The sequence below is a fragment of the Microtus ochrogaster genome, unplaced genomic scaffold (genome assembly GCF_000317375.1).
Source record: "Microtus ochrogaster isolate Prairie Vole_2 unplaced genomic scaffold, MicOch1.0 UNK28, whole genome shotgun sequence".
In the NCBI taxonomy this organism is placed as follows: Eukaryota; Metazoa; Chordata; class Mammalia; order Rodentia; family Cricetidae; genus Microtus; species Microtus ochrogaster.
In genome coordinates, this window is record NW_004949126.1 from 4439246 (window position 1) to 4466642 (window position 27397).

At 40.6% G+C, this 27397-nt stretch overlaps 2 protein-coding genes across 7 annotated transcripts in view; one reads left to right on the top strand and one right to left on the bottom strand.

Annotated features, from left to right (window-relative positions):
* The first annotated feature begins 2549 nt into the window (after positions 1–2549).
* LOC101980492 (histone PARylation factor 1) lies at positions 2550–18735 on the top strand. Of its 2 annotated transcripts, XM_005368097.3 has the most exons (8): positions 2550–2648; positions 5900–6059; positions 7523–7712; positions 8775–8873; positions 11794–11944; positions 14801–14888; positions 16385–16557; positions 18440–18735. In XM_005368097.3, exons 1-8 carry the CDS (start codon positions 2601–2603, stop codon positions 18569–18571), a joined length of 1041 nt encoding a protein of 346 aa, XP_005368154.1. In that variant the 5' UTR covers positions 2550–2600; the 3' UTR covers positions 18572–18735. The 2 variants fall into 2 exon arrangements, with proteins under 2 accessions (XP_005368154.1, XP_026645565.1); XM_026789764.1 differs by lacking the exons at positions 2550–2648; positions 7523–7712 and having other exon boundaries at positions 5899–6059.
* A 3725-nt stretch (positions 18736–22460) lies between these two features.
* Clcn3 (chloride voltage-gated channel 3) overlaps positions 22461–27397 on the bottom strand; it is an 81922-nt gene continuing 76985 nt past the window's right edge. For 4 of the 5 annotated variants that reach the window (XM_005368102.3, XM_005368100.2, XM_005368101.3 and 1 more), the window contains one exon: positions 22461–25249. In XM_005368102.3, coding sequence (XP_005368159.1) covers positions 25159–25249 — 91 coding nt within the window. In that variant the 3' untranslated portion in view covers positions 22461–25158. Of the gene's footprint in view, positions 25250–26830; positions 26907–27397 lie in introns of all 5 variants that reach the window. The other variant, XM_005368098.3, reaches the window with a different exon arrangement.

Consider the following 27397-nt stretch of genomic DNA (forward strand, 5'->3'; position numbering starts at 1 on the left):
CCTTCCTTCCTTCCTTCCTTCCTTCCTTCCTTCCTTCCTTCCTTCCTTCCTTCCTTCCTTCCTTTTCCTACTTCCCTGCTTCTTATGTCTGTCTGGTGAGTGGTGCCTGGCTTCTGGCCTCAGGGGTGTCCCTCTCTTTCTCCCTTGCTTTCTTCTCCTCCTCTCCTCTCTCTAGATTTCTCCTGCTACATGTTCTCTCTGCCCTCAAGCTGGTTCAGCTTTCTATTAAATTAATCAGGCGCCTCAGGCAGGCAATGTGAAAGAGCAACAAATCTTTCCAAAATTAAACAAACGTAGCAGAAACAAATGTAACCCATCTTTACATCATTAACAAAGGCAGCAGAAACCAATGTAAGACACCTTCACACAGCTAAAGCAATAATGTGCTGAAGAAACCAATGTAACACACCTTTGGCTAGTTAAAATAATATTCCACACCACTTCCTCCCAGAGACCTTTACCAAGGGGTAGTTGGGCTCTTGACCAATAAAAGAATTTCAGGACAAGTCAGTATGAAGCAAAGCTGGAGCCCATTAGGAAAAGAGCACACACACACACACACACACACACACACACACACACACACACACACACACACAGAGAGAGAGAGAGAGAGAGAGAGAGAGAGAGAGAGAGAGAGAAAACTGAAAAGGTGGTTGCTAAGAATGTCAGTTTGCTTTCTATTGTTGTGATGATCCCCATGATCCAAAGCCTGGGGAGGCAAGGGTTTATGTTATCTTACAGCCCACAGTCCAACATGAAGGGAAGTCAGGGCAGGAACTCATGCAGAGACCATGGAGGACTGCTGCTTATTAGCTTCTTCTCATGCCTGTCTCAGTTTGCCTTCTTACAGAACCTAGTACCTTTCTTATAGTACTTCAGTGTGCTGGGTACTCCTGCATCAGTCACTAACCAAGAAAACACCTCACAGACTTGCCTGCAGGCCATTTGACAAGTATGTTGTCCCAACAGAGGTTCCTCTTTCCAAATGACCTTGCGTCAAAACAACAAAAAAATTAACCATGTCAACAACAGACACACTTTAATGTCTTTTTTAAAATAAATTTTATAGTTTTTGAAATTGCATTGTTCAAAGGATATATAACCAATCTCAAAGATTAAACTTTTAAAATTAAATTTTAAAAGAATTGATTTACTTAATTTTCTAATCTTAAAGAACCTCACTTTGTAAATGAAATAATAAGGTATTGTGAGAGGTGCGCTGCTCAGGTTTGGGAATGAATAAGGTCAATATCAGAGGTCACATGGGTCAAACGAACATTCTGGTCACAAGCAAGGTTTCCTAGCTGTTTTCATACTCCTGTTTCAAACAGGAAGTATAATCACTGGAAAAGACTCTATTATCACAGTCTTGAACAGTCTGTCAAGGTTTGTTAGGTGTGTTGAAATTCTTTAAGCTAATGAGAAGCACGCACCAGATGGGAGGAGTGGGCAGGATCACGGAGGGACTGTTAGCGTTCTCACGGTGTTTACTTTGCCCTATCTTTCAATCCTGCATCAGTTACGGACACGAAAGCTGCCGAGCAATTGGTTTGAAGTGCTCCTCAAAACCTGAGGATAAGGGCTAGAAAGATGGCTCAATAGTTAAAAGTAACACACCGCCCTTGCAGGGCGCCCATTTCGGGTGTCTCACAACCGCTTGTAACTCCATCTCCGGAGAATTCGATGCCTATTTTGACTGCGAACACTTGCACGCTCGTGCAAATCCACAGGCACACACAATTAAAATAAAATAACTTTAAAACTGAGTACATATTCCCCAAAATGAGAGCATACACATTAGGAGTAATGAAGAATAGATACCATCTCAAGAATGGGGAATAGGGCATTGCCAGGACAGTGGTGGGGTAGTGTGTCTTCCAAACCAAATTATTCCTAAAAGTCAGATTTTGATTTTTAAACTCTGGGTACAGGCCGAGATTGTGCCTCTAAGCATTCCGGGGGTGCAGGGAGGGGAATGTCGCTGTGGCTGTGGTGGTTCAGAGTTTACAACTAAGCATAGCCAAGATGTAAAAAAAGTAAATTTCATTAAGAATGAAGGAGAGAGAAACGAGAACAGAGAGAGAAAAGATGGGAAGAAAGAAATGGAGAAAGAAAGAAAAGAAAAAAAGACTAATTTACTTCTTGAAGATAAGAAGAGCGGAATAGAGAAGGGAAAAGGATGGAGTGCAAAAGATAAATTCGCGAAAGGAAGAGAAATAAAGAAAACAAAAAGGCTGGAGTGAGGCGGCATCACACAGCCAGCAGTGTGCACCTGAGGACGGAGCTTGTGCCTCGCCAAGGGACCCAAATTTCATATCTCGGGGTCTCTGGAGCCGCCGGCCTAGGTACTAGGCAGTGGGCGGGGCCCCGGAGGCATCACAGGGGTCAGGTTCTGGTCCCCCCTGCGCTCAGGGGGCGTGGCCCACCCTGCCTGGGGGCGGGGCCTGTGCGCCCACATTCCCCCTCGGGGGGCGGAGTCTGAGCTCAAAATTGGCGCCGCAGAGCGGCTGCTCGGACTGGCGGCTTTTGAACCCGGAAGCAGTCTTTGGCGCTCGGAAGTGGCGGGAACGCGGTCCTCGGCGCGCTGCGGCTGCAGGATGGTTGGCGGCGGCGGGAAGCGCAGGCCAGGCGGGGCGGGGCCGCAGGTAAGCGAGGCGGGACGTGCGGGGCCGCTGTGGGCGGTGGCGGAGCTCGGGGCGGTGTTTTGTGTTCACCTGGCAAGCCCCGAGGGCTGCTCTCCTGGGGACCGCAGGGCGGTCGTTCCTCTCCAGCCCCAGCCGGCGTTTCTGGGCGACCGACCATTCATCCATCCATTCACTCCATATCCATCTCCTGCGGATGGAAAGGAGGACTGGTGGGCCCCGCGGATTGTGGAGGAGCTGCCAATGCCGCGGGGTACATGCGAGCGTACGTTTCACCCTCGGCTTTTTGCTAGGGGTTCACGCTAGTGTGTAGGGAAAAAGTGCCGGCTGGATTTAACAAGCCCTGGAGTTGTTAAAGACGACTTTTGTTTGAGACAGGATCTGTTTTGTAACCCTGGAACCCATTATGTAGACCAGGCTAACCTGAAACTCTAGGAGATCCACCTGCCTCTGCCTCCCGAGTGCTGGGATTAGAGTGCACCCCATGCCCGACAAGACGACTCTTAAGGCAGCTCAGGTTTGAAAGTCTTGATGGCAGAGAAAAAAACATAAGAGATCCCTTGACATAGAACTGTAAGTGATGCGGGGGTGCAAATGAGTGACCAAATGGCCAGTCTGGACTTTGACATGATTTCGTGCCTTCCCTAAGTATTCAGCAGCTAACAGGAGGGATTAAGTAGGAAAACCAAAGTTTAACAATTCTTCTAACTGAATTTTAAGCTGTGTATGGCGAGGCTGTGGTTCAGGCTTAAGGGTCAGGGGACGGTGCTTGTAGGTATTTATTTTTCACGTTGGGTCATGTTTTCTCACACAACCAAGTTGAAAATGTAGTCTGAGGACAGCAGCTGTTTCAAATTCTCCTTGCTAGGAATGCGGTTATTCGTAAAGCAGAGCTGACACATCTCTTTTAAGGTACAGTGGGCTGCTTTGGCAGAATAATTGGCTTACCTGTAAATAGAGACGATCTGTTTTATTTTGAAACAGCTATTCTTTATCTTAAAAATGAACAAACAGCGATAACCGGTATTACCGTGTCTTTAGATGAGAGTACAAAGCACAGAGGTTAAATAACTTGCCCAGGTGACAGCTGGAAATTAAGTCAGGTCTCAACCCAAAAGCCAGAGCATTGGCACACATTTGTAATCCCTGCACTTCTCAGGCAGAGGCAGTGGGATCAAAAGTCCATTGTCATCCTCAGCTACACTGTAAGTTCAAGGCCAGCCTGGGCTACGGTAGACCCTGTCTTAAACAAGGTTTAATGCAATGGCTCAATAGGGAATGGACTTCTCCTCCAATCCAAAATATATTGTATGAAAAATTTAAATAATAAAACTTTTAATATAAAAAAATAAAATGCTACCACAGCTCTGCATCTACCAACATAGATGCCTTATCCTTTCTGTCTAAACTTTTCCCGCTGCTTCTAGTCACTGTCCCTGTCACCCTTGCCTTCTTTTAGAGTTCACTGATTCCTAAAAAGGCTATTATGGTACATCTTGTCTTAGTCGGTGTAAAGACACACCATGACCATAACAACTCTTGTAAAAGGAAACATTTAATTGGGGCTTGCTTCCAGGTTGAGAGGTTTAGTCCGTTATCACGATGGCTGGAAGCATAGTGGCATGCAGACAAATATGGTGCTGGAGAAGGAGCTGAGAGTTCAGGATCCACAGGCAGCAGGAAGACTCTAGGCTTGGAATGGCTTTTTGAAACTTCAAAGCCCACCCCCAGTGACACACTTCCTCCAACAATGTCACATCTAATCCTTTCAGATAGTCATATTGAGCCACGGTGTTTCACTGTACTTCCCTTTCATGTATTTAGTGTCCTCTGTTGTTTGAAAGCCCCATGACTCTCCATTGTCCTGCCAGTTGGCATTTCAACCCCGAAGGACAGTGCCATCGTGAACAAGTCTTACATGCCATTTGGTTTGGAAATACATTATGTAGACTTTGGTACTGATTAATAAACCTGGACTTCTGAGAAAATGGACTTATCAGAAACACCTAGGTGAAAATTTTCAACTCTAGCTCCCCTGCTACAGTCAATACCATCACCCCAGGCTCTGTGCCACTAGATACCACTAGCCCAGCTGGGGTTAAATGTGCACTTACCCCTTTGTTCAGAACCACAAGTCTGGGCTGAAAGGGGGAATGTGATGGAAATAATATACTCTGAAGGATATAGGTTCCTGGAAAGAAGCAGACTGTGCTTAGAGAACCAAGACAGATAACCTGAAATGAGCGTGCTACCTTGGTAGAAGTGGTCACTTTCTAATAGCATCCTTTAACCTAGTAGACTTCTATTGCATGGTGCTGGAGGGTACAAGGAGTAGCAGGTCTTGGCATTACAAAGCCTTTTCTGAAATAAGTGGTTTTAGCTCAGAGTTTATTCTCATTAACTCTACCATGCCTGCCCTCTCTTTTTGTTCGTTTTTTTTTTTTTCGTTCTCATTAACTCTACTATACCTGCCCTCTCCTTTTGTTTGGAGTGTTAAAAGGAAGGCCTCTGGTTTTAAATGGGAGGTTAGTAATGGTTGTGGTAAATAGGCTAGGAGCAACTGGTTGGACTTCCTGAAGAAACAGGTTTCTTTTTCCTTTGACTAATGTTTTAGGTTAGAATATCAAAGTAATTGGTTTCATCCTGGCTTCTTCATACACATGTGCCATTGTATGTTTTCTACTTGTTTTTTTAATATGATTTCACTGTGTTTTCCATGTTGACTTTACCCAGGCAGTCCTCTTGAGTGTTGATTATGGAGTGATGACATTCTGCCTTTTTGACAATTTTTAAAGATTTTTTTTAGTTTCTTGTGTTTCTGCTGTCACAAAGAAGTGTATTTAAAGACATGCTGTGTGTTTGTATTCCTTGATCACCATGCAAACTATTTCTACTTTGTACAAAGGAATCCCTAGGATTTTACTCATAAATATTGTTAGCATATGCTTTTGTCATTGATTTTTTTTTTTCCTTTCGGTTTTTTAAACATATATTAAATGGAGCTAGAAAGATGGCTCAGCAGTTAAGAGTGTGCAGCGGTCTTGCAGAGGACCCAGGTTCAGTTCCTAATAGGTTGGGCAGCTCTCAGCCTCATATAACTCCAGCTTCAGGGAATCCAATGCCCTCTTCCAGCCTGTACAGGTAGCCACATACTCCAAGCCAGACTTACACAGAACAGGCAATAATTGTTTTTTTTCAAGGAGAGTTTTTGAGCTTACTTTTGGAGAACTGAAGCTCCATGTGTCAATTTTCAGTGTGAAAAGACAGTTGAAGTGAAGAAAAGTAAATCCTGTGAAGCGGATGTCTCCAGTGACCTTCGGAAAGAAGTAGAAAATCTTTATAAACTTTCCCTGCCTGAAGATTTCTATCATTTCTGGAAGTTCTGTGAAGAACTTGATCCTGAAAAGCCAGCTGGTGAGTTCCTCCAGCGTCTTTCTGCCCCTGACTGGAAAAGATGATAGGGAACTGGAGGAAAGACAGACACGATCGTAGAGAAAGGGTGTTTCAGCCAGCTATGCCGATGTTGTCCGTTACAGTCTTGCAGTTAGGACACTGGCTGAGAGTATCACAGTTTCAGGCCAGCTACACGCTGAGACCATATCAAAAAAGAGAAGACAAAGGACCATTCCCAAAGTTGTTTTTAATGAGAGAGCTGTCTTCAAAGAAATGAGTTAATACTCAATGTTAGTCAGTTTTCATGGCTGTGACCTGGGGAAACAGCCCTGTAGGAGACAGGTTATTTTGCATCCTGGTTTTAAAAGTTTCTGATCCTGGTTAGTTTGCTCCATTGTTTTGGTGCCTGTGATAGGTTATGCCAGAAGGATGTGTCAGGCAAGTTCTTAGCTCATGGCAGACAGCAAGCAAAGAGCAGGAGTCACAGAACAGGATGAACTTCAAGTCATCCACCAGCTTCCTCCAGCTAGACCTTACCTCCTACTGGCCTGTTACTGCTCCGTGATGTCACTAGCTGGGCCATACTTTCAGCACATGGGCCTTTTTGCTTTAATGTCCTATCCAAACCAGAATGCTGCTGTCACCTCTTGGCAAAGGCAAGCAGTTTTAGGACAGTCCTTCATGGAAGCTAAAGGAAAAGTAGCAGTTCATATATTGTCACTTTACCTCTGCTAACTTGTCTCGTGGACTAGGTAAACTAAGTTTCCTTCAAGGACATTTACACAGAGAGAGATGGCTCAGTGCTTGATTGTACCCATCCTAGAAGGGCTGCAGATCTGTAGGCTTCATGGCATTGTGGTTCTCTTTCTTACTCTGCCCCTGTGTTCTGTGAAAAAGCAGTGGAATCGTTGAGCGTTGTGGTTCAGATTATCTGAAAGTCAAAAGAACCTGGAGTGACAGCTGAAGAGAAGGAAAGGAAAAACGTTTTTTTCTATCCTTGCTCTCTGTTGTCTCCTCCTTGATCTGTGTATTTGTAACAGTAGACAGCAGTGAGGCAAGGTAAGTGTGCGGCTCTTCTGCCTGAAGGAATGCAGAGCAGTTTGGCTTGGACTACAAAAGCCACAGGAAATGTGAGCAGTGTTAAGCTAATTCAGTAGTAAACTTACAGGGAAATCCTAAATTTAGTGCCACATTTCTGTTAAAACTGATTCTTCTGTTGGGTAAAAACACTTCTACAGACTTTAAAAGCATTCTTTAAAAACAACTTGGTTAAGAATTCTTTAGAATCAGGAAGCAGGGGCAGGTAGACATCTGAGTTTGAAGCTAGCCTGGTCTACATGGTGAGTTTCATAAGAGCTAGAGCTATAGAAAAACTGTCTCAAAACAAAAAGAAAAGCAAGAAAGAAAGAAAGTCAGTGATGAAAGGCATTATTTCCTATTTGCCTCTAGAAAGTGTCACCTGAGTAAACTTATTTTCCTTATAGATGCACTTGCTACAAGCCTTGGACTTCGGTTAGTGGGTCCTTATGATATCCTTGCTGGGAAACATAAAATGAAGACAAAATCCACAGGCTTGAACTGGAATCTTCACTGGAGGTTTTACTATGACCCTCCTGAGTTCCAGACCATTATTATTGGAGATAATAAAACTCAGTACCACATGGGGTATTTCAGGTAAAGGATCTTCTCTCTCTAAAATACAGTTACTCTGCTATAAATGAGTCTTACAGACCATCACTGACATCCCCCGAAGGAGGATGCATTTTCTTCTTATTGATGGCTTCAGGCTTTATCTATTGTTCTGGCTACCCTTCAACTCTTTAGCCTACCTAGGGTGGTGAATTCTTTACCTTAAACTTCCCTGATTTCTTTTTCTCTTTGAATATAAAGTTCTGTCCTTTGTGATCAGAAGAGCTTCTTTGGAGCTCAAATAAGATCATATAAACAACGGACTCAAAGATTGGTCCTGCCATGTATTATCGTGATGACACTATGCCAGTCAGTGGTGACTGTGGCCTTTCTGTGACTCAATTTCCTCTCTTGAAATAACAGGGATAATAACAGCATATATTTGATAGGAATATTGTTAGAATTAAGGGAATGCCTGCAGATATGTAAAATGTTAGAAGACAGGGTAATGTGAGAAATACCTTGCCCACTTGTAGCAGGAGTACTGTGGTGTATAGTTAAAGTGAAGTAACAGAAGGAAAGATGAGGTGTGACTAGAGAGAAGTACTGAACAGAACACTCGCGAGGCTGGGAATGCTGTCAGAGGGATTTTGTTCTTGGCTGTGAAACTAATCGGCTGCTAGAACTTAGCCAAGAATCTTAACCTCTTTCTACTGGCTTTTTTAATTTTAAAATAAAAGGGTTGGCTCTCTACAGGAATATGATTCTTCAGTTCTTTATAATCTTTCCTGTTTCTTTTTGGCTTTTACTCCACTTCTTGCTGTTTTTTCTTAATAAATTCTATAATGAAAGTGACCATCAATTGTCTGAAATACTCTGTTGACAGACTCTCTTTACTGTTTTTTATATTTGAGGAAAAATAATTAGGTACTAAAAACTATGTTCTGATATATAGGATTTTTCATAGACAGTCTGGAGATACTAGAGCTTAAACCTAGTAAGTTTATTCTGCTTTTTACAGGTATATTTTGTCTATAGACTTTATTTTCTGCTTATTGGCATTATAAATTATGGCAGCTAAATGTGTATTGTCTTTTGTTAAAACAGGGATTCTCCTGATGAACTTCCTGTATGTGTTGGTACAAATGAGGCAAAGAAAAATTGTGTAATTATTCAAAATGGAGACAATGTGTTTGCTGCCATCAAGTAAGAAACCATTTCATCTTAATTCTCTTTTCTTTGTTGCACGTACCACATTACATTGACTCCGATGCTACAGATTTCTCGGGCTTACTTCTGTGACTTCTGAAACAAGACAACACAGTTCGCTGCTTTTCATTAAAAATTTATATGACTGCTTCTTTAATGGACATACTGCGTTATTCTGGACTGAGCTCTGAACATGTGGCAGAGCATGTTCTTAGCATGTCAAAACTTCTGGGTTTTATCCCCTACATTGCAAAAGTGTGTAAGTAGTGCTTAATCATTTCTGATTTTTCCATAGAAATCAGAAAAATTAGGATTTTTGATTAGACATTATAAACAATGCCATTAAGACTTCATTATAAGAACCGACTGCAATACAGTTTAAACTAAACAATTTTTAAGAGTAAAGTATTTATGAAATCCTTGGAAGAGTAACTAGAACAAGCCAAGCCTCCCTGGATAACAGTTGTGTGACTACTGTATCATCAATGGTGTTTGTCTCTGCTGTTATCAAGAAGCCAGGAAATGAACTGCTCTCTCAAGTAGTTTGAGGGACCTATCATTGATCTGCAGTCATGCCAGAAGCATCACTGGCCTTCCCTCTGTCACTCAACCTCATAAAGCTAAGGATGAGGTCCTGACATCTTATCTAAGCTGTTCCAGATCTATCAGCTTTCTCTACAGCTTCTACAAAGTGGAATGCCGCAGCATGGCTGCTACATCCCATTCCCTTTGCCTTTCAGAGTTGCAAGAGTTGCTTCTGCTTGGGAAAAGCCAGGTCCCACGTGGAATCAGCTAAAAATAATAGCATGGGAAATGCACCAATTTTTCATGTAGGAAGGGGTCAGAATCCAGCTGAATGAACCAATTGGTACTGGCCACATACATGATTTGAAGTCATTTGTTAATAGCTGTGCAATTTATGTTGTAATCAACAAGGTAATCTTTATCACATGAAATAGACTATTTTGTGTGACTCCAAAAGGCTTTATTTCTGTTATTTGATAGTATAACTTATTATCAAAGAATTCAAACCGAGTCCACCCAAAATGACCACTGTTCTATGCTGTATACATACTGGTGTACCTGAGGGACAGCCACATTTTGTTCTTTCTCTTCTGAGACTGTTGAGTTTTATGTAAGATTTGTTTGGCATTTGTAATTGGTGTAGACTCCTGGGGTTGGTTTTTTTTTTTTTTTAATATTGTTTTGTTTTTGAGTACTAGGGACTGAACCCAGGGCCGTGAGCATCACAGGCAAGTGCCTATTACTTGGGCTATATCCTCGGCTCTGATAACATTCTTCTAAACCTTTAAGATTTAGTGATCAGCCGGGCGATGGTGGCGCACGCCTTTAATCCCAGCACTTGGGAGGCAGAGGCAGGCGGATCTCTGTGAGTTCGAGACCAGCCTGGTCTACAGAGCTAGTTCCAGGACAGGCTTGAAAACCACAGAGAAACCCTGTCTCGAAAAACCAAAAAAAAAAAAAAAAAAAATTTACTGATCAACTTAAATTGGCATTGTCTTTTTTAGAAATTGTAGTTGTTTACTGTCACTTATACTAGCCTGTAAGCCCCACGATACAGGGCTGTGTCTTTTGCATGGTACTCTTCCCTAGTAGATTCTCCATAAATCACCCTAAAAACACCACAGCATATAAATACATCTTTTTAAATTTCCAGTGCTAGTGCTGGGTAGCAAACTCAGGGCATTACACTTGTTAGGCAGATGCTATACCACAGAGCTAAATATGTAACTCCCCAAATATCTAACTTAATTTGTATTAGTCTTACCGATCGTAGTTTGAAAAACTCAAGTTCTAAGTGTCTTGTTTGTCTGTCTCTTGTGCAAGGCTCGCTAGCTAAAGAATGAAGGAAGCAGTGTCAATAAGGTTAAGCGGTGACTATGACCCGTGATTGTCAGGGGCTAAGAACTTTACCGATAGAAGTATTGATTGGTAAAACCTTTATGGAAATCAATTTGAAAAAACACCTGAACACATCCATATCCCAAGATTTCTTAGCTAGTAGTTAACACCTACATATACTGTACCAAGTACACATTAATGTCATCAAATTTGCTATTAATAGCTATAAAAAGGAATTTTATGTCTATAAACATGATTTATTTTTAATTGTTTATAAAAACAAATTATAGAAATAACAATCTAGCAATAAAAGGTAAATATAAAACATCTGCATATTATAAATGCCATGACTTGTTGAGAAGAGGGCAAATAATGGACCGGAATGGCTCTATTTTTTTCTTGTCTAAATGCATATAGGAAATAATATGTACTCAAACAGCAAGAGTAATGTTTGTCTTTCTTTCTATAAAACTACCGCTGTATCTGTTCCTGGTATGTAAAGAGGAATGAAAATGACATGATCTAAAGGACTGCTGTAAATTCCAAATTCCTAATATAGGTAGCAGCTAGAAGTCAGTTTATTCCAAGGGTCTGCTGCCACAAAAAATCCTTTTTTTATGTTTTCCTCTTGAGCCAGCTCTCTCTCTCCAAGGCAGTATGCCGTCAAGACAGGGTTTCTCTGTGTGGCTGCGGCTTTCCTGGAACTTGCTTTGTAGACCAGGCTTGCCTCAAACTCACAGAGATTTGCCTGTGTCTGCCTCCCCAGGGGTGGGATTAAAGGCATACGCCGCCACCACCTGGTTCTGTATGCCATGTCTTTATTTCCAGCAGTATGACTTAAAACTCAGCATTGGCTTTTGGATGTTTTACCTTGTTTACAGTGGAGCTATGTGAGACATCTAATATTAGCAGTATTTATTCCTTGTTTGCTGCAGCCTATGAGGACTTTGGACAGAAGTACTATATGGGACGTGACCTTTTTATCTCAGCTCCTTGACTCCTATGTATTAACTAGAGACCACCAATATAACCACTGCTTTTGCTTCTTTTCCAGGTTATTTTTGATGAAAAAACTTAAAGAAGTAACAGATAGAAAGAAAACTAGCATTTTAAAAAACATAGATGAAAAACTCACAGAAGCAGCCAGAAAACTAGGCTACTCGCTGGAACAGAGAAGCTTGAAGATGAAACAGAGAGATAAGAAGGTAGGGTTTTTCCCATCTCCACTGCTGTGCTCTGCTCTGGGCTCCTCCCCGTCAACACTGCATTCTGTCTCTAGCCCTATCTTAAAGAGAGCTACAGGCCAGCCAGGTCAGGGGCAGAGGCAGGCGGATGGAGGCCAGCCTGGTTTACAAGAGCTAGTTCCTGGACAGCTAGGACTGTTACACAGAGAACCCTGTCTCTAAAAACAAAAACAGAGAGAGTGCTACATGCCATCGCCCAGGGGCTCTTGGACAGTGCTGAAGCAGGGATCAGGTCAGCCTTCAGGTTGGCGTGCAGGCTGACTCCTATAACTGGAGCCTATCCTGTGGTTATATAAATCATTCTTTTTCTTTTTAAATGTGCATTGGTGTCTTGCCTGCATGTACGTCTATAAGAGGATGTTGGGTCTCCAGGAACTGGAGTTACAGACAGTTGTGAGCCATCATGTGGGTGCTGGGAATTGAACCCAGGTCCTCTAGAAGAGCAGCCAGTGCTCTTAACTGGTAAAGCATCTCTCCAGCCCCTCATTCTGGTCTTTTAATCTGGTTGTATCGGTCATTGTGTAAAGGTAAATAAAAGCAGCTTTGTGCTTAATATTAAGCTTTATTTTCTGATGGCTCAGGTCTTGTTTTAGTGCAAGGTACATTAGGGATGTAGTTCTATACTTAGTCACTAAGACTGCAAAGGCAACTTACTTTTTAGAAACAGTACGGGTTAAGATTTGTTAATTTTCTCCTGATTCCTCCTTGACCCTATCAGCACTTACTAGTGTCTGCAGAGTAAGAAAGGGTTTTATAAAGCAGCAAGTGATTCTTGGGAGTGAGAAACGGTTTTATAAAGCAGCTATAAATCTATTTATAAATAAGTTATAAATCTCTAAGTCAATAGATATGTAAAAGAATTCTGCTTTTTAATGGGCATTCCTCCTAACCACTGGGGGAGTGAGGACCAGTATTCTCCTCCAGCCTTTCATGCCGTCTTCCGAAGCTGTTCTTTCCGAGCATGCTAAGCCGACAGCATCCTGGTCATCTCTGAATGAACTGGTGCTGTGCAGTTCCCAGTGCACTTAGTCACTGAGGGGCCTGCCTCACTCTGATCTTGACTCAGCAGCAGGCTGAACTGCCACCAGTGAAATGCTGTTTTAGTAAATCTTGAGTCGTATAAAACAGAAATAGGTTTATTTTGAGAGGAATTACAGTGACATTTATCATTTTGTACTGTTTTCTTACCTGTCAAGGTAAATTTCTTGCTATAAGAAAGGGAAATGAGCCCCGCCTTGCTATCAAGCATTCCTAAGGTGTCTTGACTAGACACTGAGCTTCTGTGAACTTAATGGTCAGCAAGTTCTTTGAGAAGACCCTTGCTTTTTTCCATTAATGGCTAGAATTTAGTTCAGAGATCTAAACTTTCCTACATCTATAAAAATGATGAAACTTAAATTTCATGTTGTGCTTATTTTGACTCCTCCCAAATTTATATTCAGTATTTGGTTTTTTTTAAATTTTTTAAATTTATTATGTATATAATATTCTGTCTATGTGTATGCCTGCAGGCCAGAAGAGGGCACCAGACTTCATTACAGATGGTTGTGAGCCACCATGTAGTTGCTGGGAATAGAACTCAAGACCTTTGGAAGAGCAGGCAATGCTCTTAACCGCTGAGCCATCTCCCCAGCCCCTCAGTATTTGTTTTTAATTAAAAAATAGATAATAACATAAATACAAGGAAAATAATTTATAAGAAAATTATTATTTTCTTCTATGTTGATAGTTGCTTTCAGATCCCTTTTAATGTATGTATAAATTTTAATATTACTGTAAGATCTTCATTTGATTCATAATTTCCTATGAAATTTAAAAAATTTAATTTAATTTAAATTAAAAAAATTTAGCTCCAGTAGTATGTTAGTGACTTTGTCCTTACAGGTTAGCATAGACTGTATTTTAGTACAACAGAGCATTATACAGTATTGCGGTGCTGGCACATAGGTATCAGCTTGTAGTACTTGGAAGGCAGAGTCTATGTGAGTCACTGTATTTGGTCTATAGGTAATCTGTATAGAGTTGGAAGAAAGTCTGCTTTCCTTAAAGTATTTTAGTCTTTGTTTTCACGTTTAAGAATGAAATGCAACCACAAGTTAATCCAGTGTAAAGATTAAGATTTAATGTTATAGTTTATTTTTTCCTAAATCATGATCAATGTCTGAAAATTTCTTTTGAATATTCTGCCCTTCAATGTAGCTTAGCAAAAGATGAAGAAAGAATTGGAGGGAGGGGAGGTGGGAACGTGGACTTTCAACATGCCAGGGGCTTAGGATAAACTTTAAAAGTAGAGGGTATTTTTGGACTTTATTTTTCTTCTGTCGTGGACTTTTTCACTATAGACTACATAAACAAGTGGAATATAGAAGCTACTTTACTAGAAAAGACCAAGGCCGAGTATGTTGTGCACATTTGTAACCTCTGCACTCAAGAGGCTGAGGCAGAGCGATCAAGAGTTCCAGCCAGGAGGCTGGTGGGATGGCTCAGCAGTTAAGAACAGTGGCTGCTCTCCACAGGATGAGGGTTTGAGTCCTAGGACCCATGTGGAGTTTCACTGCCATCTCTAGCTTCTGACTGGCCTGCTGTAACTTCTGACATACAAAGACAAACTTGTAAATTTTATTTTTTAATTACTTCAAATGCTTGACTTGTGGTCTTTAAGAATGTATTCTCCCCAGGAACCAGATTTACCGAGATGATGTAACTGAATGCTGTGAGAATGCCCAGGGTTTATGTGTCTGTTGACATGGGGGCGGGATGGAGGGTCTTCTGTTCTTTTCTGTTTTCTTGGTCTTATTTTTTCCCCCTTGGATTTAGGTTGTGACAAAGACCTTTCATGGTGCAGGCTTGGTTGTTCCTGTAGATAAAAATGACGTTGGCTATAGAGAGCTCCCTGAAACAGACGGTAATGTGTTTGATGTGTAAATGTGTATGTATGTTTGTACACATGGAGAAAACTTTCCCTTGTGTTGGGAAATAGATAGTTGTTAAGAGCAAACTCAGGTTTCAGGTAGATGAATTAAAACTGCATTCATAGCTTGACCTTGAACTTAAGCCTTGTCTTTTTCATCTGCAAATTAGGCAGTGGATGTGAAAGGATATAAAGTACTTAGTATGATGCCACATGTAATTATCATGCAAGGTAATTACTTTTAACATTCAAGGAACTTTAAACCCATTGCTGAGGTTATTTTTTCTAACTTGTTTTAGACATAGTGACGATTGAAGAGTAAGTTGAATCATAAAGCACTGGTTTTTTGTGGACATTCAGCTTTCTTATAGCTGATACTACTCATATAGTCGGGCAGAAGTACTTAGGTGATCACACAAAACCTATTAGTCTGTTGAACCAGTTAGCTATTGTTCTGTCTCTACTGTGAGCGCCCCGTTAGCATTTTCTTCCTGTTTCTGTGGCATAAAATGTAAAGAGAATCCAAGTTAGTACCTCTCAAGGAAGAAGCAAATATTCCTGCCTTATTCACATAGCCACTTGTTCCTCAGAACTATAAATGCGTCTTACATTACTAGACTTTGAATGACGGTTCTGAGTTTTTATGTGCTATATTCAGCCAGTGAGTTGGGATGTGTTGGGTGACAATTTATATTTAATCCTATTTGCTGTTTTACTCTCCCTCTAGGAATTCACGGGGTGGTGGGGTGACTGGCTGAGGTGTCCAGTCAGTGGCTCCTGAACACTTCACATGTGGTAGTGCCACTGACAAATGGCATACTTTAAATTTCAAATTTCATAAAGATTTTGTTCAAATTTATAAGTTGAATCAGTATTAAACATTTTTAGATTGATTTTTATGTTGAAGTAGTGCTGTATTAGGGTTATATTAGTGCTATATTAGGGTTAGATATCTTTAGTTTCATCTGTTTTTAGTTTGAGTTTAAGTCTGCATATATGTGAGAGAGTAAGAGGGGGAGAGAGAAGCAGGGTCTTCAACACATACCCTGGGGTGAAATGGAGTCATAGGACAACTAACTCCCAGGAGTTGGTTCTCATGCCTCCTCATGGGATCTGGTAATCAACTCAAGTGGCCAGGCCTGTGTACAAGCGCCTCTAACCCACTGAGCCCTATCACCAGCCCTCTCTTTTTAAATGTGCTTATTATAAAAATGTGGATTATATATGCAGCCATCCTCTATTTCTCTCACACTGGTCCCTAGCCCCTGAAGCCAGGATTAATCAGTCCCTGTGGGAAGTTCTGAGCCCCGTGTCCAGTCTTCTGCTTGAATCAGAAATGTTATGACTGACATTCTGAACTGCAGCTTGTCAGATTCCTAAGATGTTATCAGTTGAGTAATAGTAGACATCAATAGAAGACATAAGGAAAATATCATTAAAGATGGCTGTGATTTTGTATGTGGTATCTTTACATCATTGATTTCTTTCAGCTGACCTTAAAAGAATTTGCAAGGCAATTGTTGAGGCTGCAAGTGATGAGGAGAGACTGAAAGCGTTTGCTCCCATTCAGGAAATGATGACTTTTGTGCAGTTTGCTAATGATGAATGTGATTATGGCATGGGGCTTGAATTAGGAATGGACCTCTTCTGCTATGGCTCTCATGTGAGTAAAAAGTCTGCCTTTCCCCGTTACTCCATGTTCCTCGTTACTCCGTGTTCCCCGTTACTCCGTGTTCCCCGTTACTCCGTGTTCCCCGTTACTCCATGTTCCCCATTACTCCGTGTACACCCATTCAGGTTTGCACTTAACATTCTCAAGTTCCAGTGCTGGCAAGATATGGATCCAGCTTGTACTTCAAAGTGAACTTCTGAAGTAATTTTAAAGGAAAAGTTCTTAAACTGTTTGAAATCTTATATTCTGGTAAATGAATAAGCATAATTGTTTCTTTAAGTTCACATTAAACTCAGCTTACATATCAATATTCCAGGGGTGTGCCATCTTTTGTGAGGCTTGTGGGGAGGTAGACACACCGTTCCTTTGGTTCTGCTTTTGTCTGGGGGTGGTTATCTACTACTGTGTCTGTCTTACAATACTATTTTCAAATATTTTAATTAAAATATTAGAACTAGTAGTCTATCATTATTTGATCCTTAAGAAAATTAACATATCAGCTACTTTAAATGTAGGTGCCTCAGAGTCAAAAGGCCCATAAGACTTAGTTACTGTTTTAAATAATCATCCCCAGCTGTGTACAGATGGGCAGTTTTCTTAGTACCTTTTTATCTCTTTTCCTACCTGTAAAATTGTCTTCTCATGTGCTTTGGTAAGTCTTTTGGTAGAGCATCTTCAGGCTCACAAAGGCGGTCTCATTCCAGTGTCTTCAATCCATTCACAAACTGAATGCTTCTAGCCACCAATAGCTGCTGTTCAGAATGCAGATTGTTTCAGTAGGTCAGAGATGAGGCCCTTATGGCACTGACATTCCTGTGAGACAGGAATGCCACTATTTACAGACCATGCTGAAGAGCAAGACTAAGCCAGCAGCTCTTACTTCAACGTGTAGCAGGCATCTGGAGGGCTTGTTCACAGCCTAGTGCTTCCCTCTTCTCCACTTTGATTGAGTTATGGGGTAGATTCTGAAACACTGATCTACTTTTACTTGTTGTAAAAGCTTAGGTCTTTTTCTGTCTGTGGTTGGTTGTTAGCAGTAGAAAATATCCAAAGTGTTAAGCATGCAGAATGATACAGTTGCAATTGCCACAAAGGACCAAACCATAAATACCATTAAGATGTGATGTAAGTAAAAGCAAACTTGATGCTTGTGAGAATCACACGAGGTATAGCGTAAGTGCTTAAGTAAATGATTACTGTTTATCAGCAAAAGAATATAATGTTGGGTTCCTGAGACTGAACTCTTAGCAGGGAAGAGAATGGTAGAGAATGAGTCTGAGAATAAAGGTAAGGGGCTAGAGAGATGAGTCAGTGGAAGAGCACCACTGTTCTTCCGGAAGACCTGGGTTCGATTACCAGCATCTGCATGGCAGTTCACAACTGTCTGCAATTCCAGTTCCAGAGGATTTGACTCCCCCTTGTGCCTTCCTTGGACACCTGTCAGATATATAGTATACACATAGGCAAAACACTTGCGCATACTTATTTTTAAAAATAATAAAGCAGAGTGATTTAAACCCTATATTTTGCATAGGGTCTATAAAAGAAAAAAGCAGAGCTTTGTATCTTAAGAAAAAGCATTAAGAAAGCATTTGATGGGAGTTTGGGACAAAAAGGTTAGTAAAACTGAATGGACCATGGGAAACTTATAATGGGTCTGAATTTCCTTCAAGATTGCCTTTTTTTTTTTCAGGGGGGATGGGGGTGAGCCAGTTGCCTTTGGACAGACTATTGGGTGCCTGTTCCATGTCCCCAGTTGACTGATTTTGGAAGTGGGCTTTGTTGTACAAGGGCTTTTCAATATATTGTCAGCTATACTTGTCAGTTTTCTCTGCTTGATACTATGTTTTTTGTGTGCTTGTTTGCTTTTCAGTATTTTCACAAAGTTGCTGGCCAGCTTTTACCTCTTGCGTATAATCTGTTGAAGAGGGACCTGTTTGCAAAAGTTATTGAAGACCATCTGGCAAGCAGAAGTACAGAGAACATAGATCAGCTTGCAGGATGAGAGTCGCTATCCACGCAGAGTTTTAGGGTGGGACTGTCAGATGGGACTTTGTTTTTAAGGAATACAGAAATAATGGAAACATTTATTAAAAACTTTCATAATACAGTTCTTCTGATGTTTTTTCTTTCACATGCTAATAAATGGCACTCCTTAACTTTCTGAAATTCTTTAGTTTCTAAGGTACATTTTTTCAGTGCTGTACCCAGTATCAATGTTTGTGAACTAGTGCTTATCCAAATTCAAATAACCTTCTGTTAACTAGAAATATCAGACTAATTAAAACTAAAAATATTGCTTTTAATGATGCAAGTCTTAAAAATATAGTTTGTAAGACTTGTTGTATGCTCTCGGCCCAATATGAATCCCAACAAGATTTATCAAGAACAGATGGAATGGGAGAGACAACTTTTCATTGATGTCACACAAAACCAACATGGAACTGATTTTGGAGAAGCCACGCCAGTCTATGAGCCAAGATAGGGACTAAATAAAAGACATGGCCGTGTGGAACTGAAGATGAACTCAGCCATGGAGCACTCTGTCTAAAATGTGTGAGGTCCTATTGAGCTCTTAACCCTACTGAACGGAATTATGTTGATGGCAATTATAATTTGGATGTTTGTGGATACAGTAATGAAGGCAACGAGATAACTAATCTTTCTTTCACCTGGTAAATGCTTCATTCCATTACAGAATAACAAACCTTTCCTGACTTCTTCCTTCACTAAAGGTATAATCCATTTGAATTCAATGCTAAATGAACTTACCTAGAATCTGAATGAAACACATTTGAAGTGCCTGAGCATATTTATGAATCACTGCAACCCAATCAGGATTGTGAGCCAACTTAAATCCATTTTCTTCTTGGGGACCAATAATGGAATTCTAGGTTGACTTTTCAAGTATTTGAGTTATGTTCAAGGAAATGGAATGCTAAGTGGGAAATACTTTACCTTTATAATCCTCTCAGCTCAAACTGACCTTACTGTCTTAACAGCATCATCTCCAGTCTACACCATAATTCTTTTATTGATCCAATGTACAGACCTTTGTTCCGTTTCCTAAACTAGGGTTTGACAAACTTGGAACTGGTCAGTACCAACAATGAAACCTCACAGTTTCCAGTGTCTGTACTACCTAAATACTACCCCCAACTTCCAGTCATCTTCCTCGAGCACCTTTTTTTTTTCAACCTGAGTATAATCTCCACTCAGTCTAGGTTCAGTCGGCATCACCATGCCTCAACTATGTTGTATTTGTGCTAGTACCCTAGACCAGTATACATTTCACCTGAGTTCTACCAAGATGCTAGAGGGAAAAAATGCTACCATGCCTTCTTGAGGTTATTTTAACCTCCAATGGCTATTTTGGATGCCCATGGGTCCTTTCTCATCTGTGCTCATGCTTCAATATCTCCTTCAGCTTCAATGTCACAGAAAAAGTGTGACATTATAGTCACAACACTTAGAACTTAACTCAAATGCACAGTATATTTTGCCTTTTACATTTATGTCTGACTTTTGTGTCCAAGATCCCATCCTCCCAGTTCAGGTCATTTCCTCTCATTCTCATAATTAGCATAAGCTCTAATACCCTACACATTAAGATCTGATCTCAAACTACTGTCTTCAAACATTGCTGTTGCCAATGGGAAAAGCTATGTCCTGCATCTTAAAGTCATTTGTAACAGACTCTTTTTCTGGAAACATTACAGAAGAATCACAACCCTCTCCTAACAGACCCATTCTACTATTACATGCCACCATTCCATAAAACAGGCAGGTCACCAGTATGCTCACACGGGCCAACTTTCAGCCCTGGCTTCACCTATCAGTAAATAGCTGGCTACTGAGGGCACCTTGAAACCCCTTCATTTGTTTTGCTTGCAGACAGAAGTTCCTGTCATTTCCGGTTCCACAGCTATTCAGTTCCAAATAAAGACACAGATGCTTATATTAATTATAAACTGTTTGACCTACTGCTCAGGCTTATTACTAACTAGCTCATACAACTTAACTCATAATCCTTACCTATGTTTAGCTACATGGCTTAGTACTTTTTCTCAGGCATTCTCATCTTGTTTCCTCTGCCTCTGGCTGATGACTGCAACTCTGCCTTTCCTCTTCCCAGAATTCTCCTAGTCTAGTCGTCCTGCCTATACTATATATACTGCCTGGCTATTGGCCAATTAGTGTTTTATTAAACCAATACGAGTGACAGATCTTTACAGTGTACAAGAGCATTGTCACCTGTTTCAATGGCACCCCCTCCCACCTCTTTGGCAGTTTTCTTTTGCTCTCCTTTCATCACTGATTCTTCTGCCTCTTCTCTGTCCAAACTTAAATCCATGTGATTTCTTTTTTTTTTTAAATATTTATTTATTTATTTATCTATTATGTATACAATATTCTGTCTGTGTGTATATCTGTAGGTTAGAAGAGGGCACCAGACCTCATTACAGATGGTTGTGAGCCAACATGTGGTTGCTGGGAACTGAACTCAGGACCTTTGGAAGAGCAGGCAATGCTCTTAAACCACTGAGCCATTTCTCCAGCCCAAATCCATGTGATTTCATCCTGTTTCTGGAATATACCCCCCGTTTAGCTCAAGGTGAATCTTTCTCTTTAACTTGAATCTCAAGAATATATTAGTTCCTAGCTGAAATCCTCACTCGTAATCCTAAAAGGTATTAAATGTCTTGGCTAGAGAGTGCTCAGCAGCTAAGAGCACTTGCATCTGTTCTGAAAGACGAGTTCAGTTCCCACTACTCACATCTGGTGGCTCACAACTACCTATAACGAGTTCCCAAAGCATCTGCACTCATGTGCCATGTACACACATGAAATAAGGGGCTGGAGAGATGGCTCAGTGGGAGAGCAAGCCATGTACTGCTCTGGACAGAGGAGCAAAGTTCAGTTCTCAGCACCCACATTAGGTGCACCACAACTACCTGTAACTCCAGCTCCACATGATCTAACCCCTGGCCCCCTGGGTAACTGCACATACCCACAGCATAAGTAAAGGTTCGAAATAAGTCTTTAAGGAAAACAAAACAAACACCCTAGTATTAGGCTGTTCCAGTGGGCCTTATGGCTTGAGTTAGATCTCTGGATCCCACATGATGGCAGGAGAGACCTGAAGGTTGTCCTCTGACCTACAAATGCATGCTGTGGTATTCTCGTGCCCTCATTTACATATTCACAAAATAAATACAACTTCATCTCTGAGCCCCAGTAGGAGGCCATTCCCAGTCTATGCCAGTGTCATCAGACCTAAGAGATGCTCATCCTTGAGCTCTGACTCTTACCCTTCTCAGCAATCCATTAGTAAGTCCTGTTCACCTCCACCATCTCTAGAATCCTACCATTTTCAGAGCATCACTTAAGTTCCGTGTACTACTAAGTGGAGAAATACCAAGATCTATCCTGGCCCTTTGGCACTCTCCTCATCACTAACTGCTCGGTATTAGAAGGCTGGAATCTCACTCCTGTGTCTCTTACTGCTGTTGGCAAGTGCATCTGCTAGAGTTCTTCTAAGGTGATTGTTTTTACGCATAAGTCATTTGTTCTCTCTGTTCAGACAGTATAATTTTTCTTCTAAAAATCAAACATTTTGAAATTGAACTGAACTAGAATCTTCTGAGCTGACACTTGGGGGCCCTAGCCTGTTGCTAGAAAAGTGGATATACATTCTCAATCCAGCATTCTCCTCCTCTTCTGGCTCCTTGCTCAAAACGCAAGAGAGGAAACAGTTGTAACCTGACAGAAACATTGCAAGCACCATTCTTTTGAAGCTGCATGTGCCAGCCACGCTGGCTTACACTGACTGACTGCATAGTGCGCTGTGCAGGGGAGGGCTGCTGGTACAGATGCAATTAAAGGCCAAACCACACATTGAAGTAGAGATTTTAATAGATTTTCTTATTAACTCATCACAGTAATCATTTTTACTGTAATGATATGCAGCTTTACTACACTAGTATAAATAAAAACAGATAAATACAGCTCTAGGCAACATCACAGATTAACAACTAAGCATTCTTCAGGAACCAAAACCAAAAGCAATTATTAATAAGAGATGCTGACACCCTTGCCCATTTTCATCATACCTTCTTTAAAAGGGTACTCAAATAAGGCGCTGTACTCAATATTGGTCAATCAGTTTGCCAATTAGCTAGGCACATGTAGTTCACGGTCTCCACTATCTTATTTGGTTGAAAATCAACCAAACAATGTATGAAGAAGAAAAATAGAACAGATGGTAATACTGTAAAGAAAAAAGCAAAAACCCAAACCTCTGAATGCATTAAAAACACAGTACTTTTCATGTTTTCAGCAGTAAGACACATCAGAAATAGAGAAATGTAACGAAGAAGAAAATGAATGCTTTAATATGTACCGTGAAATGTTACTCTCTGAAACAAGATGGGTCATGGGAGCAGAATCTGAAAAGGAAATGGGAAAATACAATAATGATCAGTTTCACTATGTGATGCTCCAAGAAACTGGCTTCTCCTTTGAAGACTTGGAACCCAGAAAGGGATGCTAAGGAGTCTGTACCCCTGCAGGGCCTTGCACACCACAAATAGACTATTACTATTAATGAGCTTACTCTGTTTAGCCAAAGAACAATGAAGGGGCTATAAAAAATCTTGAAATCTGCCAACAGAAGACAAAAATATTGGCAGAGAATATTGGCAGAGACCACAGCTGAAAAGCCCTAAGTTTGTTAAACCTGGGGTCATCCTAATATGGCTTCCTGATCTTTTAAGTCATCAAGATCATACAGAGCTAATGTGATCTCACAGATAGTAAAAATGGCTCATTGCCAGTTGTTTCAGAAAATGTCTGTCTGCACAAATGCATTTGCCTTCCAAAAATGCAAACTCAGATATTTGGGCCAGTCTAGTGAGTGAACTGTCTTTGCCAGCAGCGAGTTAAGACCATGATTAAAACAGGCATTTCCAATGACAATTCCAAATACTCTGAAGTACCTTATAACTAATCCTACAAAAGCGTGCACTGCGGCTATCCAAACAAATCATCACTGAACACTTCATGGAAGGTCGTGACCTACTCAATGATTCAAAGGGTATACTCAGATTATGATTTTATTGTTCTCATTTTTGTTTGCTTTTTTTTCTTTTACAGGGATTTGGTTTTAATCTCCAGATAGTAATTAATGGCATTTTCAACTTTCTAGTTTGTGAGTCAGGATGGACAGGTCAGAGGGCATAACCAGAAGATGGCAGTGAGAACTCAGAAGGTATCGTGTGCACTCTGGGTCACAGAAGTGACCTCATCTTCTTAAACCCTTGCGCCCATTGTAATCTTTGTTCATACCTCCATATTTGTAAGTCAGAATTAGTCTATTAAAAAAATCACATTAAAAAGGTAAAATTATTTAAGTGCAATATTAACTGATCTGTATTTTATAAATTTTAATCCATAAAAATATAAATAAGAATGGTAAATTTTTAAGAAAAGAAATATACATTTAGTGCAAGTTATGAGTTACATTTCATCTCCAGTGTCAGCAGTGAAACATCCTGAAATAAAACAATAATCTAATTTGAAGAAAAAAGTTCCAGTGTTTAACATGCAATTAATTCCAGGTACAGCTGAACAGACTCCTTCCTTCTCTTTGCTGTCACAGCAGCAGCCTGTGTTCAGTGATGCTGAACAGCACTTTTATGTCATAGTAGTCCTTTCAGAAATAGAAAATCTGCAGACGACTAGTTCACATTATCCATAAAGTCTGAGAGGAAAAAATAAAACTGATTAGAGTCAAGTTTCTTTGTTTCTGATTCTGAACCACACATCACACAAGCTGGGGGATTCCATTCACATCTCAAGATTTTACCTGCTGGCCAGCAGTGGTGTGTGCACGTTTCCAAGCCTTTAGTGATGGTACAAACTACATGGTTAATGGCACAAGAAACATTCCCTTCTTGTGATGAAACCTCAGTCAAATCACAGTACGTCTCAATATGAGAAAGGACTGCTTCAAAAGGACACACCAATTTAAAGAGGTTTTGTTACAGATCAGAAAAGGGGAGAGAGGGGATGGGAGGAGAGAGAAGCTCTTTTGGAATGTAGAAAGGTAATGCTTAACTATACATTTCATGAGTTAAACACAACAGTTCTGATATAAAAGGGCAAGACCTTGCAGTCTTAATAGATGGCTCAATTCAAAGTGATCCCTCCAGAAACAGGGACTGAGAGTCTCAGTGGTGCTGAAGGACAGCCAGAGGCTTGAAGACTCCAGTGAAGGCTCCATGAAGGCTCAGGCCTGCACTCGCACTGCATAGCCTCAATGAATGCAGCCAGTGCAGAACAGCACGAGATGACTACTGCTCCAGTCAGTTAGGGAAGTACCTCACTCCTGCTCCTCCTCCCTCCCCGAACAATCCCTCCAGTCTCCCAGCATTATTTGCAAACCAGGTTGCAAAAGCTCGGCTTGTATTTCCTTTCTTTCTTTTTCTTTTTTAAGAAGAAAAAATTGGACGAGTCCCTCATATTAAAGAATTGTGCTATTCAACAAACGAACTTCCTCTTCTGTCTCCTCTCTCTCCTCATCTACAGAACTCAGTTGAACATTATTGAAGCGGGGTCTTGGTTTGCCGTCTGGGCCATATGACGGAGGATATCTTTTTTTGTTATAATGCCAAGGAGGCGCCTGAAAAGGATAAACAGAAAAGATCTATTAAACTAAAATGGAAAAGGAAACAGGAGCTAAATCTATAGATCAATTCTTTTTGTTGACAGGAACAGAAAGCCAAGCAAGCGGCCTGATTGTGCATTTTAAAGAGTGTTTTACTGGTAAAGACATGAAATTACTCAGCAACCGTCCTCTGACATAAAAAGTACTGTGCTCACTCAAGTGTACAGTCCTTCCCACTAGGGCTGAGGACAAGACTCACTGCAATAGAGCTATTTTGACTGAAGTATGCAGACAAAAATGGAACAAAAACTGGGAAGAAATATGAACAGGAAATAATACTGATCCAGTTTGAAAAAGGAACACATTCCCATTAGAAAACAACTTAAAACCTAAACATTTTGTAGAACCAAAAATCTTTAGAAATAATTTTCAGATTACCCAGTTGTATGCAGAATATTCATGAAAGCACATACAATTGAGATGAAATATAAAAGCAACAGTCAGCGCAAAGCTTCACCTCCCAAACTTCAGAAGGCAAGAATAAACCTACAGCACAACCCGGGTTTCTGAAAGCATACTTATGTTCTGTTTTACAATTTTGTGCTCCCCCCAAAGAAAATACAGTGCTTTTATGAAAGTCTTGGGTGTTAATGCTTACATTAAAAAGTAGGTGAAAATCAAGAGGCAATCCTAAACGATGATTACAGGGAAAGCAGAAAGCAGAATGAATGAGTAGCTACTGTACTGAGGTTAGTAGTTTTAAAAAAGGATGCATGAAACACTTGTGAAATATTAGCATACAACAGGAATACATACTCAGTTGTGTACTTAAACAAATGGGGACAGGTTCATTTAGGTATGAAAATTGCAGGCCAAAATAATTTGAGGCATTAATTGTTAAAGCCAGACAACTGGTTATGCATCAATCAAAATTTATCTGTAATCAATGACACCACTAAGATATAAAGCCCACTAACACAAAAGCTACTTATGAGAGTCTAGAAACATACAAAAGGGGCACATACATGACCTATGAACAATCCACTAACGAAATGGCAGGACACACATTCTAACTGACATATGCAAGGGGTGGCAGAAAGGGAACTAATGCTATGATCGCAGATACATTCACAATGTGCTTGGTTAGTGTGCCCACTAAAAATTAAATGGTCAGCATTTCTACTTGTTAAGCTCAGTTAAAGTCACAAAAGAGCTTAGATTTACCACATAACTACCAGATTAGGAAGCATAAAAGAGGTTGGGGCGTGACAGGACAGGCATTATTTTAACCAGTCAGGAGTCTTCAGAGACCGGTGAATCCACTAAGGTAGAGAGACTTTTCACATTTAAGCATGTCCAATAATGTCTCCTCATTCAACCACCAGACTTTCTGAAGTTCTTAAAGTTTACCTAATTTTGAGACTGTGAGCTGCTGCTTACTTCCTAAGAACGGACTTTAGCCAGTCTATCTAAGGGAGCTCGCAGACGTCTGCGAGAGCCCCGGGACTGGTGCATGGTGGGTGGGAGAACTGCCAGTTCACAAGTTTCATGCCTCCTGACTTAAGGGTCTAGTGAGGAGAGCTGACAGCTAATCACCAAGGGCTCCACGTGATGCTTTAGTTGCTCGAGATGCTCTAAAATGTTCTTCTTTGTGATGATCCCCAAGACAATCCTGAAACAGATTATTATGCTAATAACTGTGAGAAGTCAAACTGAAAGAGCTTCCAATCATAATGACAAAGAATGAGAGAAGGAAATAAACATAAACCATAAGAATGCTTCTCATGAACTTGAGATAAAAATAAGACCTAAAAATCTAGGTTCCATTTTCAGACACCCTACTAACTTCAAAAGTGACACAATACTGTTCCTAAGGGTGGGGTTTACTTTTTAAAAATCAAAATAATGAAAGTATGACTAAAATAGTAACTATGAAGATGACAAAAACTAAAAATACAGAGGAAACTTAATGATGCACAGCTACAGACTTCTAAACCTGGGAGATGGGTTTCAGTGTCCTCTCCTTGGATGAACACGTTTTTCAGTTTCTAAGATAACAATTTAGCTAAAAGTTATTTGATCTACCTCAGCATTGTGTGTGTGTGTGTGTGTGTGTGTGTGTGTGTGTGTGTGTTTGGGTGGGGGCGAGTTTGAATGCCTAAG